Source organism: Gobio gobio (assembly GCF_949357685.1).
Source record: "Gobio gobio genome assembly, chromosome: 1".
Lineage (NCBI taxonomy): Eukaryota > Metazoa > Chordata > Actinopteri > Cypriniformes > Gobionidae > Gobio > Gobio gobio.
In genome coordinates, this window is record NC_137097.1 from 30626218 (window position 1) to 30643231 (window position 17014).

The following is a 17014-nucleotide window of genomic DNA, read 5'->3' on the forward strand; positions in this document are numbered from 1 at the left end:
TGGATAGAAGGTGCTCTCCGTGGGCGTGGCCGCATTAGCAGATAATGAGGATCTCTTTTCAAACTGATTGCATTAACACAGAATATTTGTTTTTTATTTAATTTACATTATTTAAAACTTGACATTTCAACGTTTCTTTAGACTTATGTCTCATGTTTGTGTGACAAGTATTCACTAAGTTACAGTTAATTTTCTGAAGAGAATCAGAATGGACTTCATTAAGAGAGAGGCGGCAGATTGCACATCATGTTTGTTTTCTTTATTTTGCATAAAGCACATTTAGTTTTTATGGTGAGTGTACACAAATAAAAGTAGAAACTTAATAGATTCAAATGATGTATAACACTTGTCTGTATGACCAAAATCTTTGAGTCTTTTTCGTACTAAGAAAAAAAGCGTAATGGTTGCGCCAGCGTGACCGTCAACTTCTAGGTGTTAAAGGGATAGTTCACCCAAAAATGAAAATTAGCCCATAATTTACTCACCCTCAAGTCATCCTAGGTGTAAATGACATTCTTCTTTCAGACGAATAAAATCTGAGTCATATTACAAAAGTCCAGGCTAATCCAAGCATTAGAATTGGATTCATAGTTGCTCTGTTTTTGAAGTCCATAAAAAGTGCATCTGTCCGTCAAATAACGTGCTCCACGTGGCTCCGGGGGTTAATAAAGGCCTTCTGAAGCGAATCGATGCGTTTGTGTAAGAAAAATATCCATATTTAAAACTTTTTCAAGTAAATTTTCGACCGACCGCCTTCCCTGTTCAATTTATGGAAAAATTGTTGAAAGTTACCCTGCCAATCAAAAGACTAACGCGACCAGGTATGCTCGTCATGACGTCACGTTCGCATCTTGAGTTTCACTTTCAACATTCAACACTTTTCCATGAAATGCGGTTGGTCGAAAGTTTACTTGATAAAGTTATAAATATTCATATTTTTCTTACACAAATGCGATAATTTGCTTCAGAAGGCCTTATTAACACCACGGAGCCGCATGGAGCACCTTATTTGGCGGACAGATGAACTTTTTATGGACTTCAAAAACAGAGCAACTATGAATCATTGTTCTAATGCTTGGATTAGCCTGGACTTTTGTAATATAACTCAGATTTTATTCATCTGAAAGAAGAATGTCATATACACCTAGAATGACTGCGTAAATTATTTGCTAATTTTCATTTTTGGGTGAACTATCCCTTTAAGACTGTGCACTACAGTAGTTTTATGGGTGACGGGTGTTGTTTGCCATGATGTGAAGTCGTCGTTTTTTATGTAAAAATATATTTTGAGTTGATGCTTTTCATCTTGCAGCTCCTCCAAACTGTGTTCTGACCAAAGAGCTTCTGACCGATGGACTCAAGGTTCTGATCTCCAAAGAAGATGAACTACTGTATGCTGCCCGTGTGCAACCTTTAGATTCGCCCGATGTGTAAGTGTATAACTCACAAACACCCTTACAGCAGTTTTTCAGCTGTTTTGGCCGTATTCAGACTTTTTTAATATTTGGATTTTCATGGAAAATCTGCTTAATTTTTTTAACCATGGTTAAAAGGCACAAATTCTAAAAAAAAAAAAAAAAACCCTAAGCTGAACAGGACGAAGCAGAGGGGTCTTGCGTGATTCTATAAGATTTTATTTTGCATTAATGACTGGCTTAGTGATAGATTGTACATTATCCTGTTTATTACACTTATCAAATAAATACATAAATGGACATGAAATATTACATTTAGTTTCAATTATTTTATTATATGAGAAGAGGGTAAGGAGTGATACGAGAGACACTGAACAAGTGTAGAAAACTGCTTGCCAGGGACAACGGTCAGATATACTATTTAACATCATACTAGGGATGTGCAATTATTCATAATTGATTTTCAATTTCAATTTTGGCTTCCAACGATTATGAAATCAAGATAATCGAGGTAAAGTGATTATTGTGCCACTGCCGCATTTAGTCCAGTGCATCTCCTTCACAGCGGTGCGCTTTCGTTCCTCCCTCAAAGCCCAACCTTAACATCCAAATCAGCCAAATAAGTGAGTGTTATAAAATGCAGGCTACTTTTGCCAAACTTTTGCTCATCCGGTAGAAGTGCCCATACAAGGAATTCCTCCCTTTATGATGCCATACAGGGCCATACTTGAAAAAAACTCAAATCCTGAAGGAGAAATACTCTGTCATACGTCCAACTCGTTTTTTGATACTTTGGCCATGTTTAGCATGAGAATCCAAGTCTGTAACTCTCTTTAACAGTGTAAATAAGCCAGAATGCATGAAATGGCATTAGACATCCCCTTTAACCATTTGAATCAAGTGTTCAACAGAGCAGTGTAATAAACTAAAATATTTAACCAAGGAACATGCGAGGGGTGTGGGATGTGTAGTAAGTTAATTTGTGAATAACAGGTGCAAATTCTATGTATCGCACCTATCGTAAACTCCTGTTGATGTTGTTTTGATAGTATTATGCTCACTACCACAGTTAAACGAGCAGTGATCATCACCCGCTAGTTTCCCACAGTCCTTAGTTGGTTGCACAAGTCAGCCTGCAACATCACTTCCTCTAAGCCCTCTGTTCAGCAGTTGAAGTGTTGCTGAAGAGAATCAGTCACAGCCAATGAAAGTGAGCTTTATGTAGGAGTTTGACACGGACGGCCAAGCATTACACACAGCACTGAAAATAACTCCTTTGTACTTTCTGCTCTCTCTCCAGCTACAGTATTGTTATCGACAGGGAGAGAGGAAACCGACCCAGAATCTACTCCCTGGAGCAGCTCTTGCAGGAAGCCGTGAGTTTCCCACTTACAGCAAACAAACCTGCCTACGCTCTTGAGCTTTGGCCTCGCAGGACCCACACACATCACCACATCCTCCAAAATCCCCTCTTCCCTATACACAACACAATTTCCTAAAGTCCTTTTTCCAGCACACCTTTTGCTTCAGTTCTCTTCACACCACATCAACCTCTACCCGTCCACACCTTCTCACGTACATGTACACACATTAACAAGACACAAGCTCTTCTTGACACTTTCCACAAATACAGTACACTTTGGTGACCTATTTATTTTTCTTTTTAATAGCTTTATAGGGACAAATGCCATGTTTTCGATGTATGAATTATTCGATTTTATATCAAATGAAATTAACCAAAGTAGCTAGTTTTAAATACATAAAATAATGGCCCAAATAATGTATTGCAATAAAACAGTCTAAATCATTCCATTTGTTCTTAACTTTTACAAGTATTGTTGTTGACTACATTCCTCAGTCTCAGTCTTGCAGCTTATTTATAAGAATTAAAAAAAAGTTAAACTACACTGTAAAAAACAAAAAACAATTACTGCCTTACATTTTTAAGTTCAATCAACTTGTCATTTCAACTTAAATTGTCTACTAATTGACTAAGAAAATTGTTGAATCTTGAATAACTTACAAAAAAGTTGAAAATGGCTTAACTTATTTTGAGTTAAAGTAATGTTATTACTTTATATCATTTTTTACAGTGTACATTCACAATGTAAGTGTTCATGCTGCCTTAAAACTTTAAGTTTAGTCAGCTTGAAATGTGAAGTTGTACTAAGTGACAACTTGGATATTTGAGTTGACTGAACTTAAAATGACCCATTCTGGTATAGAGTTTTTCATTATTATCGTTACATATTATCTTTATTTTTATGTTTATTTCTAGACAATCTTGCAAATCAAATTTAGTAACAGGGCTGCAACTATTGCAAGCCTCACAAAACATTAACATGAAATACATTTTTGAGGGTGAGATCAATGTTTTCAGAGGATTTAAGAATCTCCTTTTACTGACCACTTGTTTTACCCTGTTAATGGAAAGTACATCCTGTTTAAAATGGGTGAGGAGCATCTGTCACTATTTAGCAGCCAAAACACAATCCCATCCATCCTCTAGACGCCAGCACACAGCACTTTATCTTTATTCAGTGAGCACTGGGCCTTTCCAGCACCTTCAAATCTTTTTTATCACAACATGTGAAATCCCACAGCAAACCTCTATAATATTGCCAGAAGGGCAAATTGACATTTCCTATACGCTCAGGAAGTGTTTGTGCATTTCAAATGCCCTATTTAATAATTGTTGGTGAATGTGCACATGCAGAAAACTGATAGTTAAACTGCATTTCACACTATCTTAACCATTTTGCGCCATGAGAATTGCAATTTAACACATTCAAAGTTATAGTTGCTAAAAAAATGAAAATTCAGTCATCACTTACTCACCCTTGCTCCAAATCCATATGACTTTGCCTGACCAGATGTGGGAAACCTGATTGAAAACAGTCATAGCCCATTTAATGGATGACTGCCGATTAGACATGTTAAAAAACTGTGTTCTGTCCCATTCAGCTTTGCCCCATCTAGTTGTTTCTGAATGCAAGTTCTCCCTCAACGTTAGTTTCACAGGTTATAACAACATTGTAGCTAATCTAAGCCAATGGACTGTAATTATATAGTGCAAACCGCAGTGCATTCCTGGCGTCTGCTCAGTTTCGCTTGTTTGCAAGTTTCCTTCTGGTTTGCGTGTTTGTGTTGGTAGAGGTCAGTAGTGTTGACTCGCTTGTTTTCCACATTTCTAATAACATCCTGCACCAGGATCAGTGGCACTGACACAAAACATTGACTTAGACCACATCTTCATTTACTAGATGGACAAGTGTTTGACCCATTGGTACTTATTGCATTTATGCTTAACGTCCTTTAACAATCAGTCATGATTGCATACATATATACACTCCAATCAGGCATAACATTATGACCACTGACAGGTGAAGTGAATAACACTGATAACTCTTCATAACGGCACCTGCTAGTGGGTGGGATATATTAGACAGCAAGTGAACATTTTGTCCTCAAAGTTGATGTGTTAGGAGCAGGAAAAATGGGCAAGCGTAAGGATTTGAGTTCGACAAGGGTCAAATTGTGATGGCTAGACAACTGGGTCAGAGCATCTCCAAAACTGCAGCTCTTGTGGGATTTTTCTGGTCTGCAGTGTTAGTATCTATCAAAAGTGCTCCAAGGAAGGAACAGTGGTGAACCGGCAATAGGTTCATGGGCGGCCAAGGCTCATTGATGCACGTGGGGAGCGAAGGCTGGCCCGTGTGGTCCGATCAAACAGACGAGCTACTGTAGCTCAAATTGCTCAAGAAGTTAATGCTGGTTCTGATAGAAATGTATAAACATATATATATTCTGATATCAGAATACATAGTGCATCGCAGTTTGTTGCGTATGGGGCTGCATAGCCCCAGACCAGTCAGGGTGCCCATGCTGACAACTGTCCACCGCCGAAAGCACCAACAGTGGGCACGTGAGCATCAGAACTGGACCACGGAGCAATGGAAGAGGGTGGCCTGGTCTGATGAATCACATTTTCTTTTACACCACGTTGATGGCCGGGTGCGTGTGCGTCACTTACCTGGGGACACGTGGCACCAGGATGCACTATGGGAAGAAGGCAAGCCGACGGAGGCAGTGTGATGCTTTTGGGTAATGTTCTGCTGAGAAACCTTGGGTCCTGCCATGTGGATGTTACTTAGACACGTACCACCTACCTAAGCATTGTTGAGACCATGTACACCCTTTCATGGAAACGGTATTCCCTGGTGGCTGTGGCTCTTTCAGCAGGATAATGCGCCCTGCCACAAGGCAAAAATGGTTCAGAATGGTTTGAGGAGCACAACAACGAATTTGAGGCGTTGACCAATTTCCCCAGAACTCTATCCAATCGAGCATCTGTGGGATGTGCTGAACAAACAAGTCCGATCCATGGAGGCCCCACATCGCAACTTACAGGACTTAAAGGATCTGCTGCTAACATCTTGGTGCTAGATACCACAGCACACCTTCAGGGGTCTAGTGGAGTCCATGCCTTGACGGGTCAGGCCTGTTTTGGCAGCAAAAGGGGGGACCAACACAGTTTTAGGAAGGTGGTCATACTGTTATGCCTGATCGGTGTATATACACTGTATGATGCAATAAAGTTTAATGTTAGATAATTAGACAATACAAAAAGTGCTGAAATTTAGCATTTACATAGTATTTTACACTGAAATCACAAGGTGGTCAGTAGATTTTGGAACTGAAAACGTTTGTTAGTTTCTGTACATTGAACACTTCATCAGTAATGTACTGTATTAACTCCACTCAAACATTTCCTATTGTTACTGCTTACCTCTAAATTGTTCATATTTCTTTGTCATTTTCGACACACATACACACACACTTGTGTTATTCAGCTGTTTCATTGTGTAAACGGTCTACAGCAGCTGTCTCTAATTACACTGAACTTCCACTTTCCAGAGCGCTGCAATCCTCAATGTACCTTTGACACCAATCTACACGCACAACCATCCAGCTTCACATCCCATCAGTCAGAGAGTGCCTGTTACCATAGCAACAGTAAATTAAAGAAACCTGAAAGGGGTTTGAGCTGAATGGAGGGATCTGGGCGCTCTGTTAGACAGAGAAACGCTGCAAACCTGCAATCACAGTCGCACCATTCACACACTCCTCATTATTACTCAGCAAGTTAGTGTTTACCGCACCTCCGCTTCCGTGGCTTTCAGCCCTAACATGCTGGCATGAGATAAGTGCTGCTTTCATAAGGGCCTCACTGATTGACTTCTGTGTGTGTCATTTATCATCTTGGGAGTCCAAAACCACTTTCACTGGCATTGCCTGACAGAAGTTTGTTCCTGTGTGTGTGTGTGTGTGTGTGTGTGTTAGGTGCTGGACGTACGCCCCGACACTGAGACTGTGCTAACAGAAGGGACTAGAGTGTGTGCTTACTGGAGTGAGCGCTCGCGTTGTCTTTACCCGGGATATGTGCGAAGGGGTGAGACACAGACATTTATTTCCCTGTCCTTAGAACCATTCAAATAATATTTGTATTTCCTGATAACACATATCCATTCAAAAGTCAAAGAACTATTGTAAAGCGATTAAATTACATAAACAAGTTCTGGTGGTCTTCTAGGTGGTGATGAAGGTAAACCTGGTGGGGTTATGGTGGAGTTTGATGATGGAGATAGAGGGTGGATCGCTCTCTCTAATATTCGCTTCCTTCCTCCCGGATATCAAATCCAATGTAGGTCCCACTAATCTGTCATTAGCTCTGTTTTAAAACCTAGTGAGCTAGCTCTGTCTACTGTCTACACATGCAACATCCTTCAGAGGAGAAAAACATACCATATGTTGTTGGGTGATGGTCCCCAGCAGGCTTCTTGAATTGCTTCATCAGTCATTATTCAAAGTCAACCAGTTCCATAAAAAAGACCATGCTTTGCATTTGTAATACACTGTCGGCCAAAAACAAAGTCACTGTTTGGATTTAATTAGGCAAATGTTTATGATTGTCAATGATTGGATCAGTTCTTCTAACCTTAATTGATGGAGTGTTTAGCTTTTTATTTCTTAAACAACCATGTAGGAAGACACATCATGGCCATATTCCAGGAAGGCAATATCAAGATGCATCAGGCTCAAATTGTGAAAGAATAAAGAATCATTTTTAAATATGAATTAGCGCCTCTGAGTCCAGACCTTAAATTCACTGAAAGTCTTTGGGATGTGCTGGAGGAGACTTTACACAGTGCGGGGCTTTTGCATTGGCAATACAAGATCTTGACCAAAAACTGATGCACCTCTTGATGGAAATAAATGTTGTGATGTTATTGCCATCAAGAGGTGCATCAATTTTTCAAAATCAAAATAAATTGCACAAGAGATATGACTAAAACTCACCATGATTCCAAAAGAGTGTGGTATTAATAAATACATGTTGCCTTATATTAGAAGCTGCCTACTTTCACCTGTAGTGCCTTAAAATGCTCTCTAGCTCACTAGGATTTGGAATAGAGCTTTTATCGCTGACTTAACATATATTTCACATACATTGTAACAATCTTCAAAAGTCAATAAAGAAAAAAAAAATTGCACCTCCTTTGCTCTTTCAGGCACTGAGTCGAGTCCTGTACTTGTCTCTGAGGGGCAGCTTAGCAAAAATATCTCCATGCAAGAAAGCAGGACGGCAAGAACAGACAGATTCAAAGCGCAGGAGAAGCCAGTAAGAAGACCAGGTATGACTCTGCAATAAACTACCAGAGAAAATATTTCACTCTATTGCTTTGCCTCAAACCCTAGTGAGCTGCCCATCTAGACTGTTTTCCAAGTGTGCCTATGATGTCTTTAAAATGCTGTCTATAGCCGCATTTCCACCTCAGAAACTTTCCCCAGGAACTAGAGACTTTGGGGTGGTCCTTGGTGTGTGTCGACCACAAGAACCAGGGTCTAAATGAAATTCTGGGTAAAAATGTTCCTCTCAAAGTCAAAGTCCCTGTTCGCGAGGTAGTACATTTTTGAAAGTTCAGGAACTTTTGGGGGTGGGACTTGGGCGTTGAACATGCTGATTGGTTGAGTTCACGCAGCATTTTATTTCAACCACCATTTTTAAAAGTCTGTTGTGGTGCATGCAGTAAGAGCTGTTTGCTATTCGAATCAACAATGGAGTTTAAAAAATACAACCGATGGACCGACGATGAGGTTCAGGCTTTATTAAGTATACATGGGGAGGACGAAATCCAGCAGGAACTGGAAAGTCGCGCACAGTCCTATGTCACCAGAAGGACTGGTACTTTGTGGTATTCGTGGTACTTTAGACCGCGATGGAAATGCAGACAGCAACAGATTTGGGGGGAAAAAGTTCCTGGAACAAATTGTTCTGTGTAATTTTGGTGGAAATGCGGATTTAGACTGTGATTGTGAATGTTGATAAACCTAAGGTTTACTGTAAGTGTTTATTTCTTTACAGGGAGGCCTAAAGGTTCAGGGCTAAAGAAGTCCCTCTCAGACAGTGTAGCCAAGAGCTCAGTATCTGCTGTGACATGGCCTTCAGTGGCTGCACCCAGGAAGAGAATGCCTGTTAACTTTTTCCAGCTCAATGGCTCTTCTTCGAGGAAGACCTTGAAAGGCAGAGTGTCGGAAACATCCTCCCGATCTTTAGTATCCATGATGACACCAACCAAAGGCCTCTTTAGCAGTAGCTCTTTTGAGGTAGACTCCTTCAGCAGCATAGCTAATGGTTATTCATCCTTTGGAAGCCAGACATCTGGGATTTTGCTAGAGGGCAAGAACACCTCTTATGGTCAAAAGAAGAGGATTGAGGAGCCAGCACCACCTCGGGGCAGGAAAGCAGAGTTTCTAGTCAAATTGGACCATGAAGGAGTAACATCTCCCAAGACCAAGAACAGTAAGGCTCTGCTCTTGCTGGGAGCTTCAGGATTTGGCTCCAATGGGGTTGGTGGTCTTCCCAGGGCAGAGGCTTATTCACACCCAGTTCTGCTGGTCAAGGACAACAGGAAAGGTGACGGCTCAAGAGCAGAGCTCCTTCTGAAAGGGACAACAGTCCAGAGGAAGCCCTCACCATCAATGCCCATGAGTGAGTATGGAGACTTGAGCATTGGCTGCCACAGAGACTGCCACAGCTCTTACTCAGACATGGATGAGGAAGAGGAAGAGGTGAAGAGGAGGGCAGGCAGTGCTGCACTTGCTTCTGCCTCTGGAGGTTTGAGAACAGCTGGCCAATTTCTCTCACGCATTTCAGTCTCCTCGTCTTCCTCAGGTTCTTCTAGCTCCTCCAGCTCAGGCTCTCTTTCGAGTTCCAGTCTGTGCTCTTCTGAAAATGACTCGTCTTACAGCTCGGAGGATGAGGAAAGCTCCACGCTGCTGCTCCAGAGCTGCCTGACCCCCCACCATTCTCTGCTCAAGACCCCTGAACCCCCTGTGGGACCCCCACGGCACTCCTTTGTGGCCAAAGCTGTGGCTGTGTCCACTGCCAAAGAAGGGCATAGCAACCCAAGTGCTAGCAGCAAGCCACCGAAGAGGAAAGAGTGTCTCAGTTCACACTCCAAAACCTCTAAAGATCTGGTTAAGAGGCAACGACTTCTAACAGACCAGACCAAGTCCAGAGTGTCACCCATCCTGCCATCTAGACAGCTGTGGAGGTGGTCAGGAAACCCTACACAAGTGAGTCATTGTTGAAAAGATAACAGCGACTATCCCAACTTTGTTAACCTATCCCAGTTTAATGTGCAGAGTCAACTACAGGTCAGGCATTCGCTGATCCTATAATGTGTAAACTCTAACTCTGTGGGGCAAAAGTAGTTTTGTCATATCAATTTCTGGCTCAACTAGGCATGCACTGGTACCATTCCGAGTATAGATGCTTGTGGTTTGGTACTTACCATTATAGTTACCAATGCCAATACGGTGCATCCCTAGGATCAACCAATGGTGTGTGTTTCTAACCAGTGACTATGTTTAATAAGTTGTTTTGTGTGTGGTTATCTATAGTGCAAACAATAGCAGATGGGAAACAAACATTATTTTTGCCATCTTATTCCCGTAAACTTTAACTTTAAACAAACAAAATAATTGTTGTGTACAAACATATGCAAAACTTTGAAGCTCTCTTTATTACATTAGCGCCGGGGACGTAAGGGAAAGGCACGGAAGCTTTTCTACAAGGCCATAGTACGTGGCAAGGACATGGTGCGGGTAGGAGACTGTGCTGTTTTCCTTTCTACGGGCCAGCCTCATCTGCCGTTGATCGGCTGCATTGAGAGTTTCTGGGAATCATGGCAGAGCAGCATGGTCGTGAAGGTCAAGTGGTTCTATCACCCTGAAGAGACCAAGCTAGGCAAGAGACATCGTGATGGCAAAGTAAGTATCCAGATATATGGAAGCCTGTCAGTCATGATGGATTATGCTATAAATGTTTGAAACTGAAAGATTTGACATTGAGTAGTCAAGTCACCTATATTTATATAGTGCTTCATACAATACAGATTGTTTCAAAGCGGCTTTACAGTGATAACAGAAACAATTATGCATTTCGGCTGTTGTTCATCGGAAATCAGTTCAGTGTTGATTCAGTTCTGTTGTAAAGATTATGATCTTTGGTACCAATGAAATTATGAAACATTGGTATTTAGGGCTGCCCCAGACAAAAGATTTTTCTAGACAACTAGTAGTCGTCCATTTAAGCCATTAATCGACTTATCACATAATATATAGCATATATACACACAGAAAGCTTGCTGCAAAGCAGTTGCAAAAGCAATTGATTATGAATGTGTCAGAAAAAATATCAAGGAGACATTTTAATTATTTATTGATAAACTCAGTGTCAGTGTCACTGACTCTGGACGCGGCTTTAAATAGAAATACACATATATATATATATATATATATTACATAATCAGAGTATTTGTTTTCAATTTGGTTTGTTTAAAGTTAGATATTTCAGTCTTTCTATAGATATATTTCTCTAGTTGAGGCAATTTGAGGAATTTCGGTTCATTTTTGTGACACGCTACAGTTCACAGACACTTGGATATGCGCACATTTATAGGTTAACATTAGAGTGAGCGACAAGTAAAGTTGATACTTGCATGTTTCAAATGATAAGCGGTCGATGGATGATAGGCAAACATTTGTATGCTCGACATACATTTGTATTTCCTGCTCGACATACTATAATTATCACAAGGACCCATCGCTAATGCAGTTTTCTGCGACTAACCGACAAATAAAACGTTTGGTCGACTAACATTTATTCGACTATTAGGGGCCAGCCATAGTATTTAGACAGTGCTAGCAGGTAGTGAGAGTTATTGAAGCAAATTATTAATTTGTCATTTTCCCTAGCATGCCTTGTACCAGTCCTGCCATGAGGATGAAAACGACGTCCAGACAATCTCTCATAAGTGCCAGGTGGTCACACGTGAGGAGTATGAGCGATTGACCCGCAACAGGAAGTCTGATGGGAGCTATCCCGACCTCTACTACCTGGCCGGCACCTACGACCCCACCAGTGGGCAGCTGCTCACTACAGACGGGATGTCCGTACTCTGTTAGCACTGGACTTGCGTGTCTGCGTATACTACTGAGTTGTCTTTGGTCCAAAGTCAGAGATGCTGCATTGCAAAAAAGGATCTGGGGTGCACTGGACACTCTGACAGAGGACCAGGAAGTATACCGATAAACTGGGAAGATATCCGCACGATCCTCCTAGCGATACCTTAGAGGAGATGCAGTTGGTCCATGGTCCTAATTCTCTTCTGAGGTAATCTAATGGACATATTGTGGATCTAATTTTCTATGAACCGTTTATCTGATCTTAGATCACCAAAGCAAAACTCTTGGTTTGGAGAACATGGCGGATGACTATGAGCCATGTTGTTGGCTGTGGCGGTGTTGGGCGCTCTCCGCACGTCACTTTCATGATTCCAGGGATATTTAAGTATATATAAGTAAATATATATTAATTTCATTTATGTATATATAGGGAATTATTTCCTATCAAGCCATACACTTCAGTACCTCTTAACATGTCTTTTTATTCAGGTGTATATTGTACAGGACAGGTTGCTTGTGGTTTTTTTTCTTTGTGCGTGCGTGTGTGTGTGTTATTTTTGTTGTTGTCTATATGTAAATATTCAAAGCTATTTTATATAAGTGTAATGTACAGAGGCTTATCTTGCCATGTTTTGATTGATTTATTTTTGTATAAGTGGGTGATATAGTAGATGTTGATTTCTGTGAGAGGGTGAACTGATAATGTATGCATTGCACTGCACACGGCCTGCTGATACAGTGAGAGAGGAGGCGTCCCTGCCCTCTTTTCTCTTTCACGGAGAGAGGGGTTACATGGGACGCCATCCTTTTATCGGCTGCACTTTGGGCATTTGTTCCTCTAATGTCTTACTCCGATTTGTTGTTGCTTATGTTTGCAGACTCAACACTTTAATGTTAAAACAAAGGGAAACAAGTATTGACACTTTAAATTTGTTCTACAAATTGTATTGAATTTAATCAGTCTTTTGAAATGAGTCTACAAGGAGAGTAAAAGGGTGAATCTCACTTCAAAATCATAAAGAAATGTGTTGCTTTGCATAATGAACACACAGCCTGATTTTAGGACCATTTAAACTGATGCATTGTGACATTAAGCACATTTTCCACCCTAAACTCTCATTGCTGTAATGTGGGGAAAAGTCATTCCCGTAACTGTAAAACATTAATTGAAATCAGAGGGTTTGGACACAATGATTTGTTTGGTCTTGACCGAATTTGTGAGATTCACCTAAAATACTGGTATATAATGCCAGAAGAACCTAAAAAAATTATTCCGACATGTGTTATTACTGTATCTGATGCATTGCTTTTGTTTTCAAATGCATCCTGCACTGTATTGACATATTTCTTTGCTCATTTTTTTTAATTTAGCACCCATCAAAAGGGGTATTTCTGCCGGTGCTAACGGTGAAATACACCTGATTCTTTATCTTTGTATCCCAGGGTCAGGGCACTAAAGCGAGGGATTGTTCGAGCACTAGGCACAGCTGGAGTTCATAGAGAAGTTGGCCTCCTGTACTCCATGCACTCATTTTTCACTGTGAGGGACAATCGCATTCATGCATGAAGGAGCATCCACTGTTTTGAAAGGCTCACACAATCACAGCATTCTTCTTTTGTGCCAAAAATGGTCATTTCTGATTATGCAATCTTCACTGTGTTGTTCAAGTATTATGTATGTATTTTATTTTTAGTGGTTTTATCATTAGTGTTTATTTATTGGCAGTGTTACTGTTTCATTACAAAACCAATGGATCATGATGAAAATGTCTTATTTGCTGGGATCTATTTGACCCAAAAGTGTGGCTTGAGCTACAGTCAGACCTTCACCTCTTGCCACCCCATTAACAACTGCTCCAGCCCTGCAGGGGAAGTGACGCCGTTCACTGACCCCTCTGTTTCCTGACCGCTTACCCCATCCGTTTAGATTTACAAATGAACTACCAGAATGTCCCCACGGTCACGTTTGGCCTTGTAATTTGCTTATTGCAGAGAGCCCGAAAGGAAAGCATATATGTGGCTATGTTTAGAATAGCATACTTCTCTTACTGCTGGAGTATATAGGATGTATACTGTGCACAGAATGCATATTTTCAGTATGTATAGAATAGGGGTTGAACGGCTTCAGATTTTAAGTCGACATTTATGTGATTAAAGTCGAGTCGACTAGTCGCTGATGGCGTGAACATCGATCTGAGACTCGAACGTGGGTTTTCTCGTGAACATCTCATTTTTATCAGTTATTTTGTCTTTGGGTCGTTATATTTCTCACAGATTTCTGCTCGTTTTAAAACAGATACAGTAGCACAGTAAAGATTACATTTATATGAATGCATAAGTGAGAGAGCAATTGCGTGTGAATCAATTCTACCTGCCAGTGTCTGCACGTGATGTATGTGTGTGCAACTGTTACAATGCAGCAGCGCATTAGTTTAGAGCTGAGATGTTTAAAACGTGCATTCACCCGATCAATTTTGAGCATCCAGATTGATAATCAACAGTGTCTATTTACACTGCCTTGTTGGCAGAGGCTATTTACACGAAAGTATACTTAGTTTTTTTAAGCGTTCGCGAGCGTATGCGCACAGCCGAACGCACAGCCTTGCAAAGTATACTACTTTTGACTCGTACGCATACACAGGCGTTCGACGCATGTGCGTTTTTGAGCACTCTCTCGCCACGAGATACAACCCATGTAAATACCACAAAAAAATTAAATGCGCTTGTGCAACCTGCGCACAAAAAGTACTTTTCTGATGACGAAATTCGTGTCATGCGCACTGTACGCTGACGCGTACATTTTAAAAATGAAGTATACTTTGGCCTTAACTCCGCCCACTGGTGTCTGGTTGGGCCTGACAAAATTAAAACACTGGATTGTGACGAAGTTTGGACACAAATTCGAATCCGCCTTTTGCCGAACTCGCTACACTCCCTTTTCCAATCACATATCAGATCGGAAAGGTATTTGTTTTAAATAAAAATGAAGAAAATATTTGAAAAGTGGATATAAAGCGTCTAAAATGTCATTAATAACAGTGTTTAGGGTTAGGGGTAGGTGTTTGGAGGACTTTATTGTCCCAATAAGGTGGCATCCATTTAATAATTTTAATAAATTCAGGGCCAGATTTACTAACAGCTTGCGCCAGCGCAAACCCTCGTTTTGCGTTAAAAAACTACGGTCAGGATTTACTAAAGACACGCAGTTTTAAATTAGCGCTGAAAGGCGTGGACAGGGTTATTTGTTATTTGATATTCTAGTTGCTACCTATAATCAAGCATAACTTGTGGAGCGTTTTCGGGGTATGCATTTATTTGTCGTTTTACCTGATGGAAACTGAGCATAAAAGGGGACTTCAAAGATTTCTTATCCTGTTGCGCCCTCTATATGCCATGGTCAGCGACTAGTCGACATCAAGCTTAAAGCATCATGGCTGAGCATTAAAGTCTGTACAACCCCTAGAATAAAATACCTGGATGACCTACAGTGCCACATTTGCCAAAATGATAGAGCACGGGATACTGTATCCCACAATACAATGCGCTCAACTTGACCTTTAATTTCCAGTTTGAGGTATGAACCAGAAGAACAGCTCTCTTTCTCAGCTCGTCATTTGATCAGAAAGCCAAATGAAAATTAGATTTTTATTTGCAAGATGACAACTTGCTGCACTATACAAGCACTAAAAGAAATAAACGGTATACACTTCAACATATTTACTAAGTACTGAACTGGTATTCTATTCTGAGCATAGCCTGTGCTTGAGACGTATTCCCCATTTAATAGTTTGATTATTTAAGAAACTAAAAAACTTGTAACCAGAGCAAGGTTTATATAAAATTGTTGTGTGTGTGTGTGTGTGTGTGTGTGTGTGTGTGTGTGTGTGTGTGTGTGTGTGTGTGTGTGTGTGTGTGTGTGTGTGTGTGTGTGTGTGTGTGTGTGTGTGTGTGTGTGTGTGTGTGTGTGTGTGTGTGTGTGTGTGTGTGTGTGTGTGTGTGTGTGTGTGTGTGTGTGTGTGTGCGTGTGTGTGCAAGTATGTGTGCCTTTTTGTACTCGGCCTTTATGTTTGACTGTTTTGACACAAGGGGGCACTGGATAGAGTTGTGAATGTACTTTGCATATTATCTAAGGACCTGTCTGTAAGTCACACAGCTCTAATCGTACACGCAGATTCTGCTGTTGGACACGGTCTCCTTTTAAATCAGGGGAGAAACTTAATTAGTGTTCGGAAATAAAGGTCAAAGGTGAACAGGGATATTCAGGTCAGCACGTCTGAGATGTTACAAGAGCAGGTCACTTGTTCATGGCAAAGGTGCAATACTACTTCGGCTAAATATTTGAACGGCACTCAGCATTTCTAAGCTTTTTGCGAAGGCTGATGGGTAACAGGAAGTGATGAGGAGGACGCAGGAACGTCTGTCCTATTACGCAGCTTTCTTTAAATGCCAAATGGCATGTACTTAATATTCCGCTTGTCCAAGAGTCTCTGATACATGAAATGTTCTAACTTTGATAAATGAAAAAGTATGTATATCTTTATATCTGTTTATTTTGTTTTCCTTTATTTGCTTTGAAATGTTGTAAAGATTGTACATGTGTAAAGTAAGGTTTGATTTTGGGGTAAACATTTTACAAAAAAAAAAAAAACTTTATGAGTATCAACTGTAAACGTGGTTTAGTATTACAATTTTTTATAGAGGGCTTATGAATAAATATCACATTTAAAAAAGTATTTGGACTTTCATTTGAATCGATGGTGAAGTATTACTCCTTCAGGAACATTTTATTATTATTAAACTGTTTTTTAAAATTACAAAATTAAACAGTTTTTATTTAGATTTCAAGTTGAGTTTAAAAGCCAGTTCACTTTTCCTAATATAAATGTGTCTGTGTGTGTATGTGTACAGGTTTTTATTTATGAGGGCCATATGTACTATCTATGAAAATATCACGATATGTGCGCATATTTTTCGTGTTAAAACTGCTCATAAATTGGCCAAATCATGTTTATGTATCAGTCTAATGATGTGCACAGGTTTCTGTGAAGGGAAGGTGTTGGGTAAGA

At 40.4% G+C, this 17014-nt stretch overlaps 1 protein-coding gene across 1 annotated transcript in view; it reads left to right on the forward strand.

Moving 5' to 3' along the window:
• bahcc1a (BAH domain and coiled-coil containing 1a) overlaps positions 1-16670 on the forward strand; it is a 118145-nt gene extending 101475 nt beyond the window's left edge. Inside the window, exons 22-29 of the mRNA XM_079825720.1 lie at positions 1313-1430; positions 2716-2791; positions 6759-6867; positions 7009-7119; positions 7988-8110; positions 8842-10055; positions 10515-10751; positions 11739-16670. Coding sequence (XP_079681846.1) covers positions 1313-1430; positions 2716-2791; positions 6759-6867; positions 7009-7119; positions 7988-8110; positions 8842-10055; positions 10515-10751; positions 11739-11948 — 2198 coding nt within the window. The 3' untranslated portion in view covers positions 11949-16670. The remainder of the gene's footprint in view (positions 1-1312; positions 1431-2715; positions 2792-6758; positions 6868-7008; positions 7120-7987; positions 8111-8841; positions 10056-10514; positions 10752-11738) is intronic.
• Positions 16671-17014: the final 344 nt, after the last annotated feature.